The following is a 27,918-nucleotide window of genomic DNA, read 5'->3' as shown; positions in this document are numbered from 1 at the left end:
TAATTTTTTAAATACTACAGTTTTCATGTTGGCTTGGAACAGATTTGAAAGCAAACATGAGTGAGAAGTAGTGATGAACGAACCCATGGATATTTGGATTCGCCAGGGTAGGCCTGACTTTTTAAAAAGTCCAGTTCGGTAGCCGAACTTGACCCCAGACACCGAACCCCATATAAGTTGATGGTGACCCGAACTTCAGTGCTATATAATGGTCAGAGTGAGGGTTGGGGAACTGCAAAAGTAAGAAAAATGGGGGTAACAGCAGGACAATTGCCCTGCAAACAAATATGGGTAGGAAAATGACTTAAAGGGGTTATTTCATCATAGCAATCATGGTAAAATAGGAAGTAAATGAATTACATAAGCATTTTAACAGTGCCACCACACCAGACTGAGGCTTCCCACTGCCAGTTCAGCTTTTTGATGATGATATTGATGATAAAAATTTCATCCACATAGCATGGGGAAGAGTATCCCCACAGAAACAACTTACAAATTTCACCCCCAGACCATGGTGCACATTACCCCCCCACAAAAACGGATTTAAATTTCACTTGTGTAAACAGTCAGTCCAATAATGTCTGCACTTCCAAAAATACAGGAAGGCCAATAGAAAATGGAAGCAGAGCAGTCTATATAAATGTATAAAAGGGTATAATTTTATTTGTAGGACAACAATTGCAATAAAAAACATGAACAAAAATGAGAGTGACTATGAGTGTAACACCACTCATGGAGCATACAGCAACATGGAAGATTTGGACCACATAATCAGCCTATAAAAGTGCAAGGCATAGTGCATAGCATATGACCACCTATTGCAAAGTCAATACAAAGTATAAAAGGTTAAAAAAAATACCAAACTTTAAAACACTATAAATGGTAAGGCAAAATATGTGGAAAAGGTTGCAAATGTAGCATGAGCTGTAAATTGCAAGTAGAACAGACCCTGACTCACATAAGTATGAGTACACTTTATACAAGTGCTTCTCACAAAATTAGAGTATCATCAAAATGTTAATTTATTTCAGTTCTTCAATACAAAAAGAGAAACTCATATATTATATACAGTCATTACAAACAGAGTGATCTATTTCATGTGTTTATTTATGTTAATGATTATGGCTTACAGCCAATGAAAACCCAAAAGTCATTATCTCAGTAAATTAGAATAATAAACAAAAAACACCTGCAAAGGCTTCCTTAGCATTTAAAAATGCCCCTTATTCTGTTTCAGTAGGCTCCAGAAGGCAGTCATTGACACACTCCACAAGGAGAGTAAGCCACAAAAGGTCATTGCTAAAGAAGCTGACAGTTAACAGAGTGCAGTATCCAAGCATATTAATGCAAAATTGAATGGAAGGAAAAAGTGTGGTGGAAAAAGGTGCACAAGCAACCCAGATAACCGCAGCCTTGAAAGGTTTGTAAAGAAAAGGCTATTCAAAATTTTGGGAATATTCACGAGGAGTGGACTGCTGCTGGAGTCATTACTTCAAGAGCCACCACACACAGACGTTTCCAGGACATGGCCTACAAGTGTCGCATGGCCTACAAGTGTCGCATTTCTTGTGTCAAGCCACTCATGACCAATAGACAGCATCAGAAGCGTCTTACCTGGGCCAAGGAGAAAAGAACTGGACTGTTGCTCAGTGGTCCAAGGTGCTGTTATCAGATGAAAGTAAATTTTGCATTTCATTTGGAAATCAAGGTCCCAGAGTCTGGAGGAAGAGGGGAGAGGCACACAATCCAAGCTGCTTGAAGTCTAGTGTGAAGTTTCCATAATAAGTGATGGTTTGGGGAGCCATGTCATCTGCTGGTGTAGGTCCACTGTGTTTTCTCAAGACCAAAGTCAGCACAGTCATCTAAAAGGAAATTTTAGCACACTTCATGCTTCCTTCTGCCGACAAGCATTTGAAGATGGAAATTACCGTATATACTCATGTATAAGCTGAGTTTTTCAGCACTTTTTTTGTGCTGAAAACACCCCCCTCAGCTTATACACTTGTCATTGTCCCAGAAGCTGGTGCGGGAGGGGGAGCGGTGGAGCAGTGGGTCACCGGAGGCTGGAGCCTGTGGCTGTGGCTGCAACTGTGCCCGCTACTAAAGATAATTTAATATTCACTGCACGGTCAATAAATATTCATTTCTCTTATAGTGTGCACAGTTACAGTTGCCGGATTCCAGCAGCTGTAAAAAAAACCCTCCTACTTACCTTCCCTGTGCGCCTTCACAGCAGCTGAGGACAAAGGGAGTGGGAAGGAGATGGTGGACCCAAAGGCACAGGCGGTGCAGATGGGATAGGGACTGTTTAGAGGGGCCGGAATATCCAGACGAGAGAGAAATTGTCCAGAGAGGCATAGATAGCTGGAAGAAACGGAGACCGCCAGGGTAAGCGTCAGGACAGCCATTGCAAAGGAACTGTGCTGCTTTTGTAATGGAAACCCTGTCATCAAGTAAAGTTGAGTTGTTGAGCATGGATATGGAGTTTGGAGTGATTTGTGAGATCCGAGGCTGGAGTGAAAGATGATGAGAGGATTCCAGCAACTGAAGTGAGTGTCCTGCTGCGCACACTACACACACATCAGGAGGGACATTGTATTTCATCTGTGAGGTGCCAGGACGAGGGAACGCTACAGCTTATTGCCACACTACCACCCTGGCCACCTTATAGAATTGGTGTAGTCGGCAGGATTGCAATGCCTTAAATGCGGAGAGTGGAGTAGCCTTGGAAACAGCAAAGATGGAGGCCGTTAGAGACTTAAAGATGGCGCCTAACACTGACATGAAGATGGCAGTCAATGGCGCAAAAATTGGGAGCGGTGACGCCCACCATGGGCATCCACCTGGTGGTAGCCGTCGCTGCTGCTTCGCAGGCCTACCCTGGGAGTGTGCAGTCCTTCCTCCACTCTATTGCCATCTAGTGGAGTCTGCACATACCTGCATTGCAGCAGCCTGACAGGTTAAAAGTGTGGTAGAAAAAGATGCACAAGCAACTGGATAACTGCAGCCTTGAAAGGATTGTTAAGAAAAGACCATTCAAAAATTTGGGGGATATTCACAAGGAGTGGACTGCTGCTGGAGTCATTGCTTCAAGAGCCACCACACACAGACATATCCAGGACATGGGCTACAAGTGTCGCATTCCTTGTGTCAAGTCACTCTGACCAATAGGCAATGCCAGAAGCATCTTTCCTGGGCCAATAAGAAAAAGAACTGGACTGTTGCTCAGTGGTCCAAGGAGTTGTTTTCAGATTAAAGTAAATTTTGCATTTCATTTGGAAATCAAGGTCTGAGAGTCTGAAGAAAGAGTGTAGACAATCAGTGATGGTTGGTGGAGCCATGTCATCTGCTGGTGTAGGTCCACTGTGTTTTATCAAGACCAAAGTTAGCGCAGCCATCTACCAGTAAATTTTAGCGCACTTCATGCTTCCCTCTGCCAAGAAGCTTTTTGGAGATGGAAATTTAATTCTCTAGCAGGACTTGGAACCTGTCCACATTACCAAAGGTGCCAATACCTTGTTTAAAAACAACAATATCACTATGCTTGATTGGCCAGCAAACTCGCCTAAACTTAACCCCATAGAGAATCTATGTGTTTTGTAGAGAGGAAGATGAGATACACCAGAGTGAATAATGCAGACAGGCTGATCACCTCCATGCCACGCTGCATTAATGCAGTAATTGATGCAAAAGGAGGCAAACATTTCGGATTTTAAAATCATTTTTCAAATTGGTGTTATAAAGTATTCTAATTTACTGAGATAATTACTTTTGGGTTTTCATTGGCTGTAAACCATAATCATCAACATAAACAGAAATAAACACGTGAAATAGATCACTCTGTCTGTAATATCTCAATATAACGAGTTTCACTTTTTGTATTGAAGAACTGAAATAAATTATCTTTTTGATGATATTCTAATTTTGTCAGAAGCACCTGTATATATGTAACCCTTTTCACATTTTCAGCACCTTGAAATTAATGGTACATTAAAAAATAATATCATTATTCAAGTTTTCTGTGTAGATCCATGGAAATCAATATATCCCTTGTACAAAAAAAAACAAACAAAAGTACATTACGCAATACAATAAAACAGAAAAACATAATTACCAACACCACATTGGTCGCATTAGTATCATCCTCTGGCATTGGTAAAAAGACTGCTAGTGCCACACAATTTGCAAAAATTGTAAGAAGAATAATAACTTCAAATGGTCTAGAGTCAATGAAGTCAAAGGAAATAAGTTATTAGATATGTAAATAGAAATTTACAGCCTATAAAAAAACAACAAAGACAATTCCCTATGTTATATAAAGTACAGAATAATATTGGTTGCTATAGCATAGGAAGCAAAGAATACTATCATTTGTTTACAGTGTGTACATTTAATTACATATAAATATATATATATATATACGTAGCATAATGGATCTATGTGAATGAAAAAAAACTATTATCTAGTGTGCTATTCAAAATTCATGTTCATAATGTTTACTTTGGTTTCTGAAAATCTTCTGTAGGGGCAGAAAAGTAAAATCAGCTTTTTTTAAAAATTTCATCAATGTTTGTTCATTCTGTTGGCCTGATAAGTAAAGATTTTTTTATTTCACTGACCCATTGTTAGAATTGTAGCATTTTCCCTAATATATACAGTCTTTTCATGAACCTTATACTAATCTACAATAAGCTGTAGTTTTATAGTAACCTTGTCAAAAACATCATGAGCATGTGACCCTGCATCCATTGATGGTGCATTTTCATGTCTGAAGAGTAATCCTTTTTGGAATCTATCTCTGCTAGAACAATGACAGGTGAACATTCTTGGATTTGGAAGGAGTTGAGTATTATTTTAAGGAGGTTGAGAACTACTGGAGATCACCAGAGTAATCACTTCAGGGCCCCATTTAAAGTTAAAACAATAGGTACTCACCCAGCATCAGACTGGAGCACGTTGAGCCCACCAGAGAAAATCATTCTTGGGGCCCACTATGTAGCTACATAGAAATAAATACAAGACCACCAATTGTGTGGTAAAACACGCTAATATTAGGGTATAATATAAGGTAGTACACATCTTAATTATGTAGCAGGGGTTGGGGTAGCCCCTAATAGAATATAAAGTAGCCCCCCTCATGGAATATAATGCAGCCCCCCTCATAGGGTATAATGCAGCACCCCACAAAATATAATGCAATTCCCTCATAGGGTATAATGAAGCCCCCCTCATATAGTATAATGCAGCCCCTCCACAAAATATAATGAAACCCCCCATAGAATATACTGTAGCCCCCCATAGGGCTTAATGCAGCCCCCCTCATATAGTATGATGTAGCCCCCCAGAACATAATGTAGCCCCATAGAGAATAATGCAGCCCCCAACACAGAATATAATGTAGCCCCCCTCATAGGGTATAATGCAGTCCCCCCTCATAGGGTATAATCCAGCCCCCCTCATAGGGTATAATGCAGCCCCCCTCATAGGGTATAATGCAGCCCCCTTCACCTCCACCTCCATCATTGTCTTCTCACCAGCCACGCCTATCAATGCCCTTTCCACCAACCCCATCACTGCCCATTCCAACACCTCCATCATTGCCTCCCCCCTACCACCACCATCATTGAAGTTGCCACCACAACCATCATTGCCTTCTCCCCCACCACCCCATCACTGCACTCTCCATCACCCACATCATTGCCAATCTCTAATACACACTCAGGACCACTCACACACACAGCACCACACACAAAGCACCACAAAACTCTCTCTCACAGCACCACACCACACCACACCACATACACACACGCACGCACGCAGGCAGACAGACACACACAGCACCACTCACCTCTCTACAGGTTCGCCGCAGCACTTCCCGGCAGCATCTTCGTCGCCAGCAGCTGTCTGTTTGAAACAGCCACGCTGAATGATGACGTCATCCAGCTGCACTGCGTCAGACCAGGAAGTGCCTGGCAGGAAGCAGGATGGCATCGGATCCCTGCAGCTCTGCTCCGCTGTCATGCTGCAGGGATTGCTCCTTGCTCGCCAATTGCCCTCAGGGTTAGCCATCCTGCAGGGGGCCCACCTTCGGGGCTCCGATGAGGCTGTACTGGCTTTACATATGGGTAATGTTAGCCTCAGCCTGCGTCTAACACTGCCCGCTATTAAAGTGAAATGGTATTCACTCCTCCATGCCCATGGGGGTGTGGGGAAATGTGAATATTCATTTATCTTTAGCAGTGGGGACAGGCTCCAGGTGCTGCTCCGCTGGCATCGGGAAGGCCCCACTGACTCAGGGGCCCATAGCAGCTGGGTGTGCCACGATTAGCGACATGCTACTGACTGGGGGCCCCTGGAGCAGTGGGGGCCCTAGGCAGCTGCTGGCCAGTATGCCAGCAGGTGTCAGTGCCTGGGCCCACCGGAGAATCCTCTGGTTCTCCGGTGGGCCAGTCCGACCCACCTCTCACATAGGCACTAACTATGTCGGAGATGCTATCCCCAGGGGTCACATGACATTGTAATTTCACTGGTCTACTGTAGTCAATCAGCGTCTGCAGCTTAGATGCAGGTATTATTATTTTATCAGAGCAGACATTCGCTCTATGATGAGCTACAGATGACCAGAGCCCACAGATTGTTTGACACAACAATGCCATGTAGCTCCTGGTAACAGTGATGATGGCATCGCTGTAATGAAGCTGCTCCGGGACGTACCCACTGTTTTTATTCCAAATGGGGCCCTGAAGTGAATTAGCAGGGGTTGTAACATTTGTCCTAGGCCAACAAAGGTAGTGCAGGATTGGGCAGTGTTAAAGCAAACCTGTCAGCAGGATTTTGCTAAATAAACTGCACTGTCAATTTGGCAGTGTTAAACTGATTAAAATGATACCTGGGATGAAGAAATCCATCTTGTGGTTCTTGTGTAATCAGTGCTAGAAGTTTTCAGCTAATGAAATGCTCATGCTCTGGGGCAGGACTGTAGACAGAGTCTTATCTTCTTGCTCTAAGCCAGAGAAACCAAGGAAAGACCTGCCCACAGGCCACCCCAAAGCACAAACAGTCTGCCTCTATGATGAGGAACATGTTTATGCTTTGGGGCGGGCCTTCTGGAACAACATTGCCACTCATCGAATAGGCTAAATTGATGGCCTCCCTAATCCATCTAGCTAGTGTGCATTTTGAGGACTTTGAGGCCTTGAGTGGCGCCAAACAGAGCTCAGAGTTGCCAGGACCAACTGTAATCTCCTAAGGTGACATAGGCAGCAGCAGAGATAATGACAGCGCTGATGAGCACATCAGATTAACAAGACACCAGTACACAGTGCAGCAGCTGTAAGATGTGTGTTGGCCCACCATTGCGGTATAATTGAAGATAATTGTATGCATGCCTGAATAATCCCTGTACTTGCTGTAAATATATTTGTTTCTTTATAGTTAATTTTGTTAACTGGCCACAAAGTTGTCGCTGTTTTCAAACATTGTTAAGACGGTGTGTTATGTCTATAAGATGTTTTAGGAGAGTTTTATAAAATGAAACACAGGAAAAGGAAATGTGGCCATCTTGTGCAGTGTCTACAGGAATGAGGGATGAGTGAGACTGTGCTGGAGAGGGATCCGATTATATCCTCTCATGACAGCACCCCTCTGAGTTAGAAGCAGCGGCAGATTGGAGCTGAGCAGGTCCAGGATCCAAACCTGTCCTGATGGAAGGGAAATCCACTCTTACAAGCTGTTAAGGAATAGAAGGATCTGGGACCTGGAGAGAGAGGTGCTATGTCCCGTGAATGAGTCACACCACAAGCATCCTGGGTATTGCACACCGGCTGGAGGAGCCTGCGTGTGCTGACTATTTTGTTTGGAGCAGACCTGGCGAAAGGACACTAGAGCCCACTGCAATGCCACAGTAAGTAAACGTGCACACATCACAATATATTTTTGGTGCCAAGAGATACAAGGCCTATAGTTAGTTAAGTATATTGACTTTACAGACCACGTTCTTTTGTGGTTCAGTGACTGAATATTCTATTCCATTCTTTGGTGCTGACACAGCACGCAGCGAACCCCAGACAAGACAGGTGTTTCCTATTTGTCTGCTGGAAGAGGAGTCTCTGTGGAACAATATAAAATGGAGCAGTGGTTGAGCTCCAACAGACTTTGTCCACGGCACCTTTGCTGATATGTATATAAGTATGGATAATTTGGGAATATTCTTAATATAGTCGAGGAATGACTTTCCTCTAGTTTTCTTGAAATTACACTGGAACAGGAGGGGAATATTTGATTGGGGAATAGGAATAGAAGTATATATTATTAGGATTATGAATCACTGTGCTAAACCACAGGCAAGCCCATGCATTGCACTCATTTTATTAAACCAGCTTCTCTTAGGGGGTAATAAGGTAATGGCGGTCAATTCAGATGAGCACGCCAACAGGTAAATTTACATAGAGAATATAACAGAAACAGTTCTCTTGGGTGCCGAGCTGTTCAGCACAGAGGATATAGCCTTCTGGCGAAATATTTGTTTGATGTGTTCGCTATCAAATGTGTCTTTATCAAAACCGAGTAGGAATAATTTAATCTTTAAGTAAAATAGTTACAGAAAGTGGACTGTGTGAAATTGGTTCTTTTCAGTCCGTGACTCTAGTGCATTCTAGTGTAGAATCATTCATTCCTAAAGCAGGGGTAGGCTCTGCTGGGCAGAGGGACATATGCTTCCCCAGCAGCTGTGCAGGGCCACAAGACAAGACTGCTCCTTCTTCTCTAGAAAATCATCCAAGGCAGGCCCAAACAAATATCACAGGGAACTGAGCAGAGTTTAGATTTTGTCTGAAGGTCTTCTGGCCAACATTTCAACCAGAGGGCCCTACAAGCTGCACTAGAAAATGCTGCCGACCTGGCTGCCAGCCTAACTATATCAGCCAAGGCATCCACTAGGAATGCTGCTGCCACCTACATTAGAGAAATCTTGACAAAAACATTGTCCTTTAGTACTTTGTCTCAGCTGTTTTTCCAAATGATCTAACCAAATCATTAATGATCTTGTCAAGCATGTTGCCGCTACACTTGGCTTCAAACCCCCACCTGAAGCTTCCCGGAACCCATAAGGAAGGTATCTGCCTTTTTATCCAGGGGATCTCTAAGCACCCCTATGTCCTCAAATGGTAGGGCAAACTTTTTAAAACCTTAGCTATTGCACATCTAACTTCGAGGCTTTCTCCCAGGAAGACGGGGATGAACCATCACAAGGATACTTCCTTTCGAAAGATGAGAGAGAGGGATTTTTTCTGTTTTTTTCCAATTGTCTGATAATTAGTAACTGAATTTTCTCATTCAGGGAAAAGATTGATGCTTTCTTTGCTCTTGACCACTAACATTACATCTTGTACAGACCTTTCCGTTTTTGGATCTAACACCACTATTGTGGATCTAATGCCCTTAACAAGCTTATCTGTCTCTTGAAAAAAGGAGAAAGCTGAGTCCAAACTACATGCAAATAAACATCTTTATTGTGTTGAAAAGGCAAAAAGAGGGAGCAGAATCATGAGTGACGGAAGTTAAAACAGAGTACAAAAACCAGTGTCATGAATAGCCGGATACAAAATGAAAACCCTGTGCGGCACAATCAATAGCTCCAGAGGGTGAATAAACACAGATGGTTGTCTCATTTGTGATACTGGCAAGAGGCAAAAAGAAAAAAGAGTCTCTCTAAAATTCAATGACATTAATTCACAGGGAATGTGATACTCCTAAATAGTAATGTTAGGAGAGCAGAAACCATCTAATGAAATATTGCACAATTGCCTGATATAAAAGTAACAGGAATTATAACATACCCATCATGTCAGCCAGAGAAGGTGCTGCTGTCCAGGGAGACCCCAATGCGCATTTCGCGGTGGAACCGCTTCCTCAGGGGGCGTGGCTTACACAGTGACACTGCCTTATGAAATACCTGATTGCCATAGTCACATGGGTGCAGTAATCCACTGGCGGGGGGTCTGGTGGGGCCTGTGCGATGGTCATCGGGCTGTCGGAGGTCTGTGCGGGGCTGTCGGAGGTCTGTGTGGGGCTGTCAGAGGTCTGTGCAGGGCTGTCGGAGGTCCATGCGGGGCTGTCAGAGGACTGTGCGGGGCTGTAAGGGGGCTGCGGGGCATCGGTCTGTCTGGTGGGGGTGCGGGGCTGTGTATGTATGCATGCATGTATGTGTGTGTATGTGTATGCAGGCATCGTCCGATGGGACTACAAGTCCCATCCGGCAATGCCTGCTACCCTGACAGTGATTGACACATCAGCCAATGATGGGACAGTAGTGGTCCCATCATCCGGCTAATGCGTTGAATGTAAAAAAACAAACAAACAAACAAACAACATACAACATATAACATACAGAACATAAATATAACATACAGAACATACAACATAGAACACACAGAACATACATATAACATACAGAACATACAACATATAAGATACAGAACATACAACATACAGAACATACAACATATAGAACATACATATAGCATACAGAACATACAACATATAACACACAGAACATACATATAAGATACAGAACATACATATAACATACAGAACATACAACATATAAGATACAGAACATATAACATACAAAACATACATATAACATACAGAACATACAATATATAACACACAGAACATACATATAACATACAGAACACACATATAAGATACAGAACATACAACATACAGAACATACATATAACATACAGAACATACAACATATAAGATACAGAACATACAACATACAGAACATACAACATATAACATACAAAACATACATATAACATACAGAACATACAGTCATGGCCAAAAGTATTGACACCCCTGCAATTCTGTCAGATAATACTCAGTTTCTTCCTGAAAATGATTGCAAACACAAATTCTTTGGTATTATTATCTTCATTTAATTTGTCTTAAATGAAAAAACACAAAAAGAATTGTCCTAAAGCCAAATTGGATATAATTCCACACCAAACATAACAAAGAGGGTGGACAAAAGTATTGGCACTGTTCGAAAAATCATGTGATGCTTCTCTAATTTCTGTAATTAACAGCACCTATAACTTACCTGTGGCACCTAACAGGTGTTGGCAATAACTAAATCACACTTGCAGCCAGTTGACATGGATTAAAGTTGACTCAACCTCTGTCCTGTGTCCTTGTGTGTACCACATTGAGCATGGAGAAAAGAAAGAAGACCAAAGAACTGTCTGAGGACTTGAGAAACCAAATTGTGAGGAAGCATGAGCAATATCAAGGCTACAAGTCCATCTCCAAAGACCTGAATGTTCCTGTGTCTACCGTGCGCAGTGTCATCAAGAAGTTTAAAGCCCATGGCACTGTGGCTAACCTCTCTAGATGTGGCCGGAAAAGAAAAATTGACAAGAGATTTCAATGCAAGATTGTGCGGATGTTGGATAAAGAACCTCCACTAACATCCAAACAAGTTCAAGCTGCCCTGCAGTCCGAGGGTACAACGGTGTCAACCTGTACTATCCGTCGGCATCTGAATGAAAAGGGACTGTATGGTAGGAGACCCAGGAAGACTCCACTTCTTACCCCGAGACATAAAAAAGCCAGGCTGGAGTTTGCCAAAACTTACCTGAAAAAGCCTAAAACATTTTGGAAGAATGTTCTCTGGTCAGATGAGACAAAAGTAGAGCTTTTAGGGCAAAAGCATCAACATAGAGTTTACAGGAGAAAAAAGAGGCATTCAAAGAAGAGTACACGGTCCCTACAGTCAAACATGGCGGAGGTTCCCTGATGTTTTGGGGTTGCTTTGCTGCCTCTGGCACTGGACTGCTTGACCGTGTGCTTGGCATTATGAAGTCAGAAGACTACCAACAAATTTTGCAGCATAATATAGGGCCCAGTGTGAGAAAGCTGGGTCTACCTCAGAGGTCATGGGTCTTCCAGCAGGACAATAACCCAAAACACACTTCAAAAAGCACTAGAAAATAGTTTGAGAGAAAGCACTGGAGACTTCTAAGGTGGCCAGCAATGAGTCCAGACCTGAATCCCATAGAACACCTGTGGAGAGATCTAAAAATGGCAGTTTGGAGAAGGCACCCTTCAAATATCAGGGACCTGGAGTGGTTTGCCAAAGAAGAATGGTCTAAAATTCCAGCAGAGCATTGTAAGAAACTCATTGATGGTTACTGGAAGCAGTTGGTCGCAGTTATTTTGGCTAAAGGTTGTGCAACCAAGTATTAGGCTGTGGGTGCCAATACTTTTGTCCGGCCCATTTTTGGAGTTTTGTGTGAAATGATCAATGTTTTGCTTTTTGCTTCATTCTCTTTTGTGTTTTTTCATTTAAGACAAATTAAATGAAGATAATAATACCAAAGAATTTGTGTTTGCAATCATTTTCAGGAAGAAACTGAATATTATCTGACAGAATTGCAGGGGTGTCAATACTTTTGGCCATGACTGTACAACATATAACACACAGAACATACATATAACATACAGAACATATAACATACAACATATAAGGCACAGTACATATAAGATACAGAACATACATATAACATACAGAACATACAACATATAAGATACAGAACATACAACATACAGAACATATAACATACGGAACATGCATATAACATAAAGAACATACAACATATAACATACAGAACATACATACAACATACAGAATATACATGTAACATACAGAACATATAACATACAACACATAACATAGAGTACATACTCACCGCACACACCTAGGTCCCCGAAGCCATCGATCTCCTGTAATAAATATAAAATAATAAACCAACCTATACTTACCTCTCCGTCGTAGTCCAATTATTATCGAGGGTCCCACGACTATCTCCCATGGAGAACAGCCGCGTCAGCTGATGCGACCGCTCTCCAGGGGCTCCAGCACTGAAATGACAGGCGGAGGTAATCCTCCGCGATGTATATCCCTCCGCCGGGAAAGAGGTCCTGTAACCCTAACCCTAACCCTAACCTTAGCCCTAGCCCTAACCCTAGCCCTAACCCTAGCCCTAGACCTAACCCTATCTATCTATCTATCTATCTATCTATCTATCCATCTATCCTTCCATCCATCTATCCTTCCATCCATCTATCCTTCCATCTATCGTCCTTCCATCTATCGATCCATCTATCAATCCTTCTATCTATCCATCTATCCTTCCATCTATCTATCCCTCTATCCTTCCATCTATCTATCCTTCTATCCTTCCATCTATCTATCCTTCTGTCTATCTATCTATCTATCTATCTATGTGTGTAATGCAGTGTGGGTTGAACCAATGTAAATGAGGAGGTTGGACAGAAATGACATCACAAATCTTTTTTTTTTTGTTAAATAATATATCTTTATTTAGCTTACAAAACCGCATACAAATCCGCAGGAAAAACCACACTGAAAAACTGCATCAAATCCGCGGCAAAACCGCACATGCGTCTTCTGCCAAGAACTCCGTTTTTTTTGCAGAAAAATCCGCGGGTTACTCCACAACGTGTGCCCATAGCCTAACCTCTGTTCTAATAATAGATCTTAATTTGGAGGCGAAGATAGGGGTCTGTTCCCATATCATCTGTTCAATACATGACTGATAGAGCTTTATCTCCTAGGTAACGTGCTACTCTTTCCCACAGAGAGCACAATCCCTGTGCTTGACCTTCACTATGCACTTTCTTCCCGGATTTGGAGGCGGGATCATATCAGTTGATAGATCTCCTTTGGAGGCCAGAGATTCGACCACCTTGCTGGAGCCTCTGCTCTGCTGAGTGGACCTGCTGCTTCTTTCATCCGAACATCCACTGTTGCCGCTGCCACGCTAACAACGCCTTGAAGTCATCTGAGAATCTTCATGCTGCGGCACATTTCGCTGCTACTTGTGTTGCTTCTGCCGCTGCTACTGCTGTTGTTCTGGCTCCTGTGACTCAACCTACTTTTTGCCTGGAAGGACCGCTGGAGCTATAGTACAATGTTCTCCTGGTGGTCTTACCTTTTTAAAGTGGGACAAGCCAACAGTGTGTCCATCCCGGCGTCCTCCTGGTAGTGTCTTAGCCTACAATGAAGATAGTTGTGCTTAAGCCTGGCTACCTTAATTTTTTATGAAGAGCCAATGGGGAGCAGGGGACCCTTATTTTCCAGATATGACTAAAATCCAGAAGTTGAACGCTCACAATATTTAAAGGGTTTTCCAGCCCAAGTTTAACATTGGAATTCTCAAAGTGTACAAACTAGGATTATGCCCCATTTCAATGTGCTGGCGGTAGTCATGCCCACTTTTTTCCAGCTTCCCTTGAGATAAGTGAAAAAGAAAGGCAAAGCACCCCTGACGTGTGTTCACAGCCAAACCTCTTGGCCATATACCTTAGATATCATTGAAAAACTCTCACCTCATGGCTTCCTTATTCTACTGTACTACTTTGTATATGGCAGTGCACTAGAACTTGCATTAATCTGTTCATCATTTATTAAAGCATTTATTTTTTGCTTGCCTCAATAGTGCTTTAACTGGTTTTATGACTAACCACTATGCTAACATTTCTGCACTTCTTAGATTCCTTCTTTTAATGTTGTCAGTGAAGGTAATAGTAATATATTTTCAGCTAAAAACGTTTTTTTCTGAATAGTTTGTAAACTAGCTTGTTTAGTTTATTGCTTAGTTTATTGCACACTTGCATCTTCGTTGAACAATTATCTCTGGCATTAAAATACCCTAATGAAAAAGGAAAGCCAACAAAATATTTGCTTTAACAAAAATAGGTCTGCATTGTTAATAATCACTCAATATTTCACTTCTTAAAGGATACTTCCATTCTACAATGTTTATGCAGCTTTTTCTGAATGGATTCTGAAGGCCCAAACAAAACAATGAGCGAAGAGGACGTGGAGATGGTGGTACCAAAGGTTTCTTCTTTTTCTTCTGTGGTCCCTCTTCGGCAGCTCCTCCCTTAAGATCCATATTTTCGGCAGTACCTTTAGGCTCTCTAGCTGGTTTTATCCCTTACACAGCCGGATTCTAGAACACATAAAAATCAAATTCTATTATTTAAAGTTCTGCAGCAACATTTATATCAATATCAACAAGCAATCAAAATAATTTTATTTACATCAACATCACCTGATTTATTGGAGGTATTTTTTTATATTTTTCAAGCTTTTTTTCCTATCGCTTTATTAGATATGTTATATGTTGGTGTATAAAGGTGCCCTACAACAATTTTATCAGCATAATTTGTGTTATACTATTATCCTGTCAGATATTTGTGAGTCAGTCTAATAAGTTGGCAAGACTAGAGATGCTGGAAGCTAAAAAATAAGGACAAGTTTTCCTATGCGATTACAATAAAAAAAGAGAGCTCGCATTGGGAGGGAGCACAGCTGTACTACATATAGTTTGGCATATATGCACCTTGTGGATTTTGTTGCTATACTTTTCATTGTGACACTTTTGAAGCTTTTAACATTTTTTTAAAGAATCCAAAAGAGTCCAAAAAGCAGTAATGTAGGACCACTATATTCTGCCAGAATGCCATCTTATTTGCATCTGGACTGCCTATCCAGTAGTCCTGGCATTATCATTGTAATTGCACGTGCTTACAAAAAATTCATTCTCACGTTACCATGTTTGTGCCACTGTGAGATTGTTTAAGACGTATTTAATCAAAATTCTTAAAAGAGGTTATCCACTATGATGTGTGCCCTGATCATATGATTGCTGTCACGTGAGCTCTGTAGCCAATTAACAGCCACTTACTGTATCTCTCACTTCCTTCAGACAAAGCCAGAAGTTAGAGGAAACGGGCCTCAGATTGGTTACGTACAGATAACTGGAACGGTGCCGGCATCGGAGACAGTATAGACTGTTTTTATGTTACATGGGGAAATATACCAATTGAAAAGGGGTTGTCTGAGTAGTATTTTAACCCTTTTACCCCCAAGCCTGTTTTCACCTTCCTGACCAGGTGACTAGGCCAAATTTTACAATTCTGACCTGTGTCACTTTGTGTGGTAATATCTCTGGAATGCTTCAAAGTATACCACTGATCCTAAGGGTATGTGCACACGTTGCAGATTTGTCTGTGGATTTTTCAGCACAGAATCCGCATCGCTTGGCAGAAAATGCAGGTGCGTTTTTTATGTGGTTTTTCATTGCGGTTTTGACTGCGGATTTGTCTGCATTTTTGACAGAAATAAAGATATCTGAACTTTCACAAACTTGACTAAGGAAAAAATAATTGTGATGTCATTTCCTTGTCCAACCCTCTTCTTCCATTCTCCATTTTGCAAAAACAAACCAATATGAGTGGACAGTTGCTCGAAGAGCAGAGCGCCCAGCGGACCCAACATCAGAGCGCACAGCGTTTACGGCTCAGCAGGCCATATAGAATAATGATGTTGGGGTTACTGCTGCAAATCATCAATCTTCACAGAGAGCAGGTAAGCTAAAGTAGATGTAAAAATATTGACATGTCTTTGTGTTTTTCACTGTGTTGTGTATTAAGCAATATATTTATTTTAGACGCAGCAGCACAAAAGGAGAAGGCGAGCACGAAAAATGTGGGTGCAGGGGCACTTTTATGTGAGAAGGTAAGTTACCAAATATCTAAAGATAATATCCTAATTAAAATGTGTCCAAAAAACTATAATCATATATTAACTAACCATTTTTTGTCATGTCAAATTTTCTTACAGATTTCCAGACAAATTCGTATCGTTCTGCCGTCTAACGATCCCGGCATTTGACCGACTGCTGGGAATATTGTCACCCCATCTAACATTGTCCGATACGGTCATGAGGAAGGCAATCTCTGCTGAGGAAAGGCTGCTCATCACTTTGCGGTAAGTAACTAATTTTTTGTTTGTATGTCATTAGGCCTCTTTCACATGTCAGTGTGTCCGGTACGTGTGGTGAAAGTTTTCACATGTCCCAGAGACACTAACACACTTAGACCCACGCAAATTAATGGGTCTATGCACTTGTCAGTGTGTTTTCAAGGACCGTGTGTCTGTGGGCAAAACACGCTGACATGTTTGATTTTTACCAGTTGCACAGTCCACAAAGTGTCACACACACGTGCACACGGAGAACACACATTGATGTCCTCTGTGTGACATGCATTGCACTGGTGAAGAAGCGCTACAGGAAGCGCTGTTCCCTGGCAGCAGGTGATTAAGATGCTGGCATCATTCTGCCCTGCTCTGCCGGATTTCAGCGCAATCAGGGAAGAATGGGATTTGTCTTCAGCACCTGCCACCATGTAAAGGCGCTTACTGTAGATCTTTTTCCCTGCTAGCCATCTGTGTGGGAATGATGCAGCACATGGGTGGCATACGGCTGCCACATGTGTGCCGCACACACACAGACTCATGGACATGGATATCTTTGTTACAGTGTTTTACGGTACCGGAAAAACCAGCCTGGAACCCGTCAGTAATTTTTGCTGCTATAAGATGTGACCATTGCCTTTCAGCATTCTATAATTAACCCTCCCGGGTCAGAGGTGAAGGACAAGAAAAATTGGAAAAAAATTTGGATTATAATTGCCCGTGGGGCACTATGGTGTGATCTGAAACGATAGGTGTCGCAGGTCTGGCTCCTCCCTTCTTCTTGCGATACCACTCTCCTTCTTGCTTCATCGCTCTACTGCGCAGGCGTACTTTTGTGTCCTAATGAGGATAGACCAAAGTCCGGAGGTGTGCATGTGCTGGGCCTCTCAGGCCTTTCCTGGCGCTTGCTCACTGCATGAATTTGTTCTGCCCTCAACAGGCCAGATAAGTACGGCTGAGCAGTAGAACGTTGAAGCAAGCAGGAGGGCGGCGGCACGAAAAGATTGGAGTGGCCGGACACGGACCTGCAACTCCCATCTGACATGACCGCCCCACACAGTTGTATATAATTTTTTGTATTATTTTTTATTTTTAGCTTTCGTGTTGGACCAGGGGGTTATCGACAGCATTATAGAATGCTTCAGATAAGACCTGAAAGGCGATGGCCGCATCTTATACCGGCCATAACTGCTGACAGGTTCCCTTACATTTTTGTGTGATATTTCTAATAATCTTTTCTTTTTCTTTGCAGATTTCTGGCCACAGGAGAGAGCTATACATCACTACACCTCCAATTTTGAGTTCGTAAGTCTACCATCTCTAAAATTGTGAGGTGCACATGTAACGTGATCTGTCAGAAGTTGCAGCCCAACCGAGGAAACTTGGCTACAGGTTGCAGCAGGCTTTCAGTCTGTGGCCAATTTCCCAAACTGCATAAATTGATGGTAAACATGTAAGGGTTCAGCAACCACCACGGTCAGGATCATGTTTCTTTAATTGAAGGAAATATTTTTCTGTGGTCCTGATGGCGGTGGCTGATGCACTTTACAAATTTGTTGCCATTGATGTTGGTGCCTATGGCCGTACTGGGGAGTCTCGGGTGTTGCGAACATCACAGATTGGTTTGCAAATTCTTCGAGATTGCAGAACACTTCCAGCCCCACGACCTTTGCCAGGTTCCACACATCCAGTGCCCTTTGTAATGGTATTGGATGAGGCATTTCCCTTAATGACCACACTGCTGCGCCCATACCTACGAAGGTAACTGGATGCCTGGCTGAATCGTGCACGCAAATATGTGGAATGCACCTTCGGAATCATGACTAGTCAGTGGAGGATCTTTCACACACCCATCCAGTTGGATACAGACACCGTTGACGCTGTTATTAAGGCATGCTGTGTACTCCATAACTATGCTTGTGAGTACAGCTCAGAGGTAGATGTGGAGTACCAGCAGCCAGAATTTAATACAGTGCGCAATGTGGGTCTGGGAAGGTCAACCAACTCTGGTGTGCGTGTAGGAGAAACCTTTACTGACTGTTTTATGAGTTTTGAATGTGCCGTGCCGTGCACTGACAAAACTACTGTGTTGGTGTTGTGCAGCCTGAACAGCAGAGAAGGATGGATTGACCGACCCAAAAGAAGAACCCAAGATCATTATCAAAATGTATTTTTTTTCTCAAAAAAATGTTAATCTATATTTTTCTTTAATAAAAAAATTATGATTGTTAATTTCATGTGCTTTGTGTTTTCTATTTACTAAGTGTGTTTTGTTAGAACAAATTATAATGATTATTTTCCTTCCCACAGTCAAGTGCCCATATACCCATCACACATCCTACATCCCATAGTCCCATAGGCACATTTTTCCTCTTATAGGGATCTCCGGTATGGAAGTTAGGGCAAATCCCTCAGCGCTCTGATTCTGACCCCAGGCTTCTATTAAAGGAATCATTGGTATGGAAGTCAGTGCAAATTCATCCAGTGCTTTGGTTTTGACCCCAGACCTCTCTTAAAGGGATCCTAGGTATGGAAGTTAGGACCGTTCCACTCAGCACTGTGGTTCTGACCCCAGGATCTCTTAAAGGGATCATTGGTATGGAAGTCAGGGAAAATCCATCCAGTCATAGCCCTCCATTTTGGCTCCAAGATGGTGACTTCAGAAACTTTCCCACTCTAATCAGTTCATCTCTGGTCAGCCGGGGCATCTGCGCAGACATGATTTCATTCATTCTGCAGTGGTTTTCAGCAGGACCGGTAGCATTAGCACTGCTCCCTTTTGTAAACTAGTTAACCCCTTGTGATGGATTGCAGCGGGGGACCTGACTGAACGGCGGAGAGGTATGGATATTGTTGGTTTTTTATTTTATTTTTTTTTTACAGGAGAACAAGGGATTCAGTTGGATTAGTAGAATAATAAATTTGGTCAAAAACTTTGTGTAATTATTTCACTAATATAATTTTTAATTAATGTCTGTGTGTATTTTTTGTACCCATTACTACTATAGGATTAATAATGGATAGGTGTCTTATTGACACCTCTTCATTATTAAGCCGGCTTAATGTCACCTTTAAATAGCAAGGTGACATTAACCCCTTATTAACCCATGAGCCACCTCTAAAGGCAATGGGAATAGAGAGGCTAAGTGCCAGAAAAGGCGCATCTTATATGATTCATCTGTGCTAGCAATGACGGAGCCTCAGACGTTGCAGCCCGCGTCTGAGGCTCTGTCACTGAATGACGGCACATCGCAAGCACATGCCGCTTTACGGCATGAGTCGCGATGCGCCCAATAATGGGGGTCAATGGCAGCGTTAATGGACTGCGTTACACCGCGTTATGCCGCGGTGTAGCGCAGTCCGTCTAACGGACTGCCATAACGCAATCTGACCCCGGCCTTAGAATACTGTGTACAGCTCTGGTCTCCGGTGTATAAGAAAGACATAGCTGAACTAGAGAGGGTGCAGAGAAGAGCGTCCAAGGTTATTAGGGAACTGGGGAGTCTGCATTACCAAGACAGGTTATTACACTTGGGGTTATTTAGTTTGGAAAAACGAAGGCTAAGGGGTGATCTTATTTTAATGTATAAATATATGAGGGAACAGTACGAAGACCTTTCTAATGACCTTTTTACTCATAGACCTGAGACATGGACAAGGGGGCATCCTCTACGTCTGGAGGAAAGAAAGTTTAAGCATAATCACAGATGCAGATTCTTTACTGTAAGAGCAGTGAGACTATGGAACTCTCTGCCGTATGATGTTGTAATGAGTGATTCCCTACTAAATTTTAAGAAGGGCCTGGATGCCTTTCTTGAAAAGCATAATATTACAGGTTATATACACTAGTTTCCTTGATATTGCGTTTATCCCGGGAACTAGTCTGATTGCCGTATGTGGAGTCGGGAAGGAATTTTTTTCTCCAATGTGAAGCTTACTGTTTGCCACATGGGTTTTTTTTGTCTTCCTCTGGATCAACATGTTAGGCCATGTAGGTTAGGATTTGGGTTGAACTAGATGGACTTAAAGTCTTCCTTCAACCTTAATAACTGTTAATATGTAATGACAAGGCCCCATGGTCAGATGGCCTGCCAATAGAACTGTAAGCGGTTTGAAGAAGTGCTGGGGCAAAAATATCTAGATATGATTAACAATGCATTCCAGTCAGGCAGCCTGCCAAACTGTTAACGGGAAGCAATAATCGTAGGAATTCCAAAAGAGGGGAAGGAGAAAGATATCCTGGATTCAAATAGGCCTATATAAATGCTGACATCCGATCTCAAGATTCTAGCAAAAATCCTGGTCACCCTATTGAACTTGGCCAACTCCTCAGTTATCCACTCTGATCACACCAGGTTCATGCCTTCAAAATCAACAGCCATTAACCTGCGAAGGGTATTTTTAAACCTGCAAGTGACACAAGAAAACCCATCCACTAAATCTATTGATCTATTGTCTCCCTTGATGCTGCTAAGGCGTTTGATAGTGTGAAGTCGGAGTATATGCGGGCGGTGCTGGGGGAGATGGGATTTGGTCCAAAATTCATTAAAGGGAACCTGTCAGCAGGATTGTGCACAGTAACCTACAGACAGTGTCAGGTTGGCACCATTATACTGATTAAAATGATACCTTGGTTGATGAAGTCCGCCTTGTGGCGACCTGTGGGGGGGGGTCTGCATGTGGTGCTCTACTTAGCTATTCATGAAGCAGACTGCAGACAAGTCACTGATCCCTCACTGACCTGCCCCCTAGTTTGCATAATGAATACCTGTACATACTGAAGAAAAAAAAATGCTTTTGCAGGAAGGTGCCAGCCGTAGCACCTGCGCTGCAGCATAATCACATGTTTAGTGGCCTAGAAATAACTATTCTTGATGTTATTGAGAAGTAAAAAAATAAAATCAATTTGAAAATGGTGCCTCCAAGATGGTGCCACCCACACCTGAGCAGTAGCAGCTCTCGGAGATCGACAAAGACGTGCACCGAGATGGCTGTGCTTTCCTGAGCTCTCCTGCATATGAGCCTGGAATCTTGATTTATCACATATAAATAAGACCTTGATGGACTTAAAAGTACCAGAAGACCACCCTCATCATCCTTGGATCCTTTTAAACTCACTGGGAAACTCTAGGATTTCAAAATGCCCAAACCTGGACCGAAGAAACTGCCATTCCTCAGCTGAAGCAGCTGCAGCCGCCTCAGACACAGATGGTGGGTATCCATAGCAATGTGAATACCATCTCCCCTCTGGCACCTGCAATGTCAAGACCAAGGTCCATGAACCCCCTGGACATCGAAGAGTGGACCCATCATCCTGTCCCCGGGACTCTCAGCTGTGGTCAGGGGGAGGGTCCCGCCTCAAAGCAAGTTTCCTATCCTGGCCATAGTAAATAAAGAGATCACAGTGAGTGCTCTCTGCTTCCACAGAGCAGCATACTGCATCCATGTACCGAAGAGGAGAGAGGTGACCTCCCCACAGGTGTGGTACATTCCTCCTGGCCCTGGGGGGACTCTTCATACAGGGATAATTCCTAAAGGGAAAGCTGTCAGCGCGTCGCTATCGCACAACAGTGTGGACTCAGCTATGACGGCTATTCCTTCCTTGCAGACACACAGATTTTGCCCCTTCTATGGGCACCATTCATAAGAGAACTTCTCCTTTTAGTCCCAAAGCTTCGCCAAGAATAAGAAATCCTCCCAGAGGCAAAAATCCTAGTCCCCCACAGACAAATCACTCACAAGGGTCAGATTCAGCAACTCTTAAAAAACCACAGGCACAGAAGGAAGTGCCTTTCAAAGATATTAATAAAAAGGGGGAAATAATAAAAATAGCCATCCCACAGATATAGATAAGTCTGTCTTAATAGAGGAAACAACACGAATGAACAAAAGAAAAGATTGGAATTACATTTTTTACTAACAAATATGCTCCCTATATATGTAAGAGGAGGCCAGGACTGTAGTCATGGCCAGAGACACTGAAGCATCTGTGTCCCAGCCTTCCCTCACAGAAAACTGTATTCCACTTCTCTGCGTACCTGTGTCTCCAGTTTCAGGTCCCCCTGGGTAGTTCCTAGGCGGCGATGGCCCCTCCTCCAGGCGTCCCCAGTAATGGAGACACAATCCAGGATAACTTGAAAATTCTCTTAGAACTTCACACGTTACATCCACAGTTGGCACATCATGAAATTCACTTGTTTCCTCATCTTTCCCTACTTCGCTAATGCTTCTGTGTGGAACACATCCGGACCGGCCCATCTTAGACTGCTCTAGAGATCCTTCCTGGCCTAACCTCATCATGATGACAATTCCTTCTGCCTGTTTCGCTCCAGACTCAAAATCATCAGCCACCCGGTTTGGTTGCCTCTGGAAAAAGCATCCGGCCTGTCTGTACCGTTCCCTTTGAAGCTCCAACTTCCTTCAGCTCCTCACTCGAACCAACTCCCGCCCCAAAAGGCGTCTGCCCAGACTATGAGTTGCCACATCTTCCTTCTCCTGTACTGGCCCACTGCGATGATGCCCAGTGACCGTGGATAACGTGGGCTGCAGCTACCTAATGTTGCGTGGCTGCCGATCCATCCGGGCCCTATAGCTCAAGTGGACACTTCGGGCACCCTGGCCCCGTCTGACTTAACTTCCTAGAGCTCCTGTCTTACCACCTGGCAGCCCCTCCTATTTTAACCCCCTACAAACTGGCTATGACCTATTCTAACTGTGCACACTAGTATGTCCCCATCTAGTGGCCCACAAAGAAACTACACTTACCTTTATCTATGAGAAATATAACACTAAGGTGCCCCCCTCTAATGTCCGAAGGGTGCACTTTACTTTCCCTATCTTACACAGTATTATATTACAGGAACATAACGCATATACAACATTGTAGATAAAATGGTAACACTGAAAAGAGTGTGGCAGTACCATTGACTATGCGGGGTAATACATATTTTACATGTAGCAGTACCACCGAGTATTAAGGACATTACAGTAACTAACATATGTAAACAGTCACACATTAAGAACCATTAGGGAAGCAGAGCAAGGCAGTAATCCTATGTCACCCCCTTACATATACATCTGACACAGAAGAGGTATCAGATGATTTGTCCCCAAACATGACCCCATTTAAACAACGCCCTAGTTTGGATTCATACAGTCCACCTGTTGAAGTGAACCCTGACCAATCTATACAATATATTAATATGGAGTTTCAACCAATATACTCAGAGGGACAGCCAATAAATCTGTTACTATCTGAAAAATACTTATGTGACTATTTCAGATCTACCATCACACAATTGGATAATAACTTAAATAAAAGATTTGATGCTCTTCAAAATTCCATAACTGAAATTAATCAAAAAATCATTAATATGGACAAAAAGGTAGAAAATATCTCTTCCAGACAAACAAATTTAGAAGAGTCAAATTCCCTATTAAAAAACTAAATAAAGTTGCTTGAACTAAAAATCACAGATCAAGAAGACAGGAATAGAAGAAATAATTTAAAATTTTGGGAAATCCCTGAAAACATCCCCCCTGCAGATCAGTCTTCATACATAAAAAAATATCCTTCAAAAAGTTTTCCCTACTATTTCCAATTTGGAATCAATGTTGGACAGAACACATACTGTAGGTTACAGAAACCTAAATCTCTCCCTAGAGAAGTTCCTAGGGAGCCAATCACCAGATTTCACTTCTATGAAACAAAGGAACGCAGCTTAGGTTATTTAAGAAACCATAAGAATCTTCCTGCCCCCTATGAATCTATAAGGATCTTCCCAGATAAGGCCTCGTTCACACATCAGTTTTTTAGAATCAGTCACAATCCGTCAAAGTGTTGAAAAGACAGATCCTGTGCAGATTGTAAATAACTGAGAGAGAGATTTTTATGTGCCAGAATGGAAAAAGCAGCTGCTGGGGTTAAATTAAAGGAAGAGAAATTACTCCGGGCAAGTTCAGTTTAAAAAAAAAGGAATCTGTCGCTGCATTCCGTCTTTTGACGGACAGCGACAGATCCTGTGCCCATAGGCTTCCATTATAGCTAACGGTGGATGGCGCTGGATCCGTCGCTGTCCGACTTTTCGACGTACACAAAAAACGTTCCTTTGTCTGTTGTCTCTGGCCGACGGGCAAAGAATTTACGACGGATCCGTCAAATGGATGAAACAGACGGCCATCCGTCACAATCCGTCGCCAATTTAAGTCTATGAGAAAAAAACGGATCCAGTGGCATCATTCACTGGATCCCTTTTTTTGATAAAAAGACGGATTGTGACTGATGGCAAAAAACTGATGTGTGAAAGGCCTAAGGGCCAGGAAATCTTTTTCTGACAATACAAACGCATAATAATATGGTTTATAAATGGGGATTCACAGTCAAACTAATAGCTTCCTTTAACGGAAAATTTGTTGTTATTATTATGGATTTACGGGAATGCTGGGACTTCCTGAAGAGGAATAATCTTGGAGACAAAAAAGATCCAATGTGAACCCACTTGAAAAGCTCTGACTCACCACAAGGAAGGCCATTTTTATCATCTGTACTTTAGTGTCATTATAACTGACATTGCATTATTTTCTCTGATTTTCTTCTGATAGATGCTTGTAGAACTACATTGATTTTATTTCCAGGACTCGCTTGTAGAGCTATTGCCAAATTCCTTTTTTCCCCCCCAGACATTGGGAATGTTTTTTTGGGGGAATAAGTTTTTCCCATCCTTTCCACTCAGTTCTTCTGAGAAATTATCAATGTCTGAGTCTTTATTTTTCTTTTCTTTTACTTTTTTATGCATATCTCTGCTCAATTTAACAAATGTTTATACCATGTTTCATTCTTTTACGTTTTTTACTAGGAATATTTAAAAAAATGTGTTTATATTTGGTTATTCTCGCTAAAGACCTTTTATGTTTTCATTATTATGTATAATAATACAGTAACTTGGCACTCAACTGAATGATCCTTTCAAAGATGAAATTTTATTTTGATGCAGTCACAGAGACGTTTCGGCCTACAATTGGCCTTCGTCAGTCTGCTACAATAAATTAAATGCAAACACAGAAAGCAAAAAATATAATAAATCCTCATAATTGATACAATAATATCCAGTGTACATTTTCAATGACGTGTCTAAACGTGCAATACAATACAACAGATAATTGCATGGATAAATCTTTATATACATAATAGTAGTATATCCGGAGAACCAGGTGAAAAAGGAGAGGGAAAAATGAGAAAATAACCTACCCGACTGCTAGTAAATTATAATGACCAGATAGAGAATAAAGCGCTGTGTGAACTCCTATAATAGATGAAATAAGGTAATTCAGGAACACTATATGCCTGTAAATGATATTGGTATAAGAATCAATTTGAAAAGCCACGGTAATGACCGTAAGGGTATGCGCACACATGGTAAGCATATGCACAGGGGTTTTCCCCGATTTTTTTTCTCCTTACTTACATTTATACCCTTACAGTCATTACCGTTCAGTAATTTCCTTTTTTACAGCCTTGCAAGGGCCTAAATCTCAGCGCCACACATACCTGGCACTAACAGGTATTAACCCTTCTTTCATTTTACACTGTGTGGCTTTTCAAATTGATTCTTATACCAATATCATTTACAGGCACATAGCTTTATTATCACAGGGGTACGGACTCCACACTCAGTGTCCATAATATCTTCTGACTTACCAGGTATAGGTTTTTGCTTGGTCACGTTTCCACAAACAATTACTATACACTATATGCTTATCTGGCTCTACATTTTTCCTGATATAGCACAGTACGTCCTGGGGACAGCTGGACAATGCAACATATATCCGCACTATATTCTGAAAACAGGTATAACTGTAAGAAAACCTTTTTTATCTCTCAGCTACCAATTCCTATAGTGTTCCTGAATTACCTTATTTCATCTATTATAGGAGTTCACACGACGCTTTATTCTCTATCTGGTCATTATAATTTACTAGCAGTCGGGTAGGTTATTTTCTCATTTTTCCCTCTCCTTTTTCACCTGGTTCTCCGGATATACTACTATTATGTATATAAAGATTTATCCACGCAATTATCTGTTGTATTGTATTGCACGTTTAGACACGTCATTGAAAATGTACTGACGAAGGCCAATTGTAGGCCGAAACGTCTCTGTGACTGCATCAAAATAAAATTTCATCTTTGAAAGGATCATTCAGTTGAGTGCCAAGTTACTGTATTATTTCACGTTGGTCTGGGTAACCTACTTGTGCACCCTGTGGTTGTGCCACGCTATACTTGACTCTTGATTATTATTTATGGCTTTAACCCTTTCACCTCGAAGCCTGTTTTCACCTTCCTGACCAGGCCAATTTTTACCATTCTGACCACTGTCACTTTATGAGGTAATAACTCTGGAACGCTTCAATGGATCCCAGTGATTCTGAGAATGTTTTCTCACGACATATTATACTTTATGCTAGTGGAAAAATTTCTTTGATATAACTTGTGTTTATTTGTTAAAGAAAAAACAAAAATTGGCGAAAATTTTGAAAATGTCACAATTTTCAAACTTTTAATTTTTATGCCCTTAAATCAGAGAGTCATATCACACAAAATAGTAAATAAATAACATTTCTCACATGTCTACTTTACATCAGCACAATTTTGGAAACATATTTTTTTGTTAGGAACTTATAAGGGTTAAAAGTTGACCAGCGATTTCTCATTTTTGCAACAAAATTTGAAAAACCATTTTTTAGGGACCACCTCACATTTGAAGTGACTTTGAGGGGCCTATATGTGACAGAAAATATCCAAAAGTGACACCATTTAAAAACTGCACCCCTCAAAGTACTCAAAACCACAATCAAGAAGTTTATTAACTCTTCAGGTGCTTCACAGGATTTTTTGGAATGTGGAAGAAAAAGATAAGCATTTACTATTCTTTCACAAAAATTTTCCTTTAGACCTAATTTTTTTTTTTACTTTTGCAAGGATAACAGGAGAAAATGGACCATACATTTTGTTTTGCAATTTCTCCTGAGCATGCTGATACCCCATGTGGGGAAATCTATTGTTT

At 41.9% G+C, this 27,918-nt stretch overlaps 1 protein-coding gene across 1 annotated transcript in view; it reads right to left on the bottom strand.

The window, feature by feature from the left end:
• Positions 1-27,918, bottom strand: part of CACNA1S (calcium voltage-gated channel subunit alpha1 S) — a 387,018-nt gene that overhangs the window by 326,783 nt on the left and 32,317 nt on the right. The window contains exons 2-3 of the mRNA XM_073547926.1: positions 14,836-15,044; positions 4,115-4,220 (exon numbers count right to left, since the gene is read on the bottom strand). Of these exons, the coding sequence (XP_073404027.1) occupies positions 4,115-4,220; positions 14,836-14,987 (258 nt within the window). The 5' untranslated portion in view covers positions 14,988-15,044. The remainder of the gene's footprint in view (positions 1-4,114; positions 4,221-14,835; positions 15,045-27,918) is intronic.

This window comes from Dendrobates tinctorius, unplaced genomic scaffold (assembly GCF_039654945.1).
Source record: "Dendrobates tinctorius isolate UK_male_01 unplaced genomic scaffold, ASM3965494v1 ptg000011l, whole genome shotgun sequence".
NCBI classification, from domain to species: Eukaryota; Metazoa; Chordata; class Amphibia; order Anura; family Dendrobatidae; genus Dendrobates; species Dendrobates tinctorius.
Note: the sequence above shows the minus strand (reverse complement) of the source record. Positions and strands in the feature narration are given on the sequence as shown.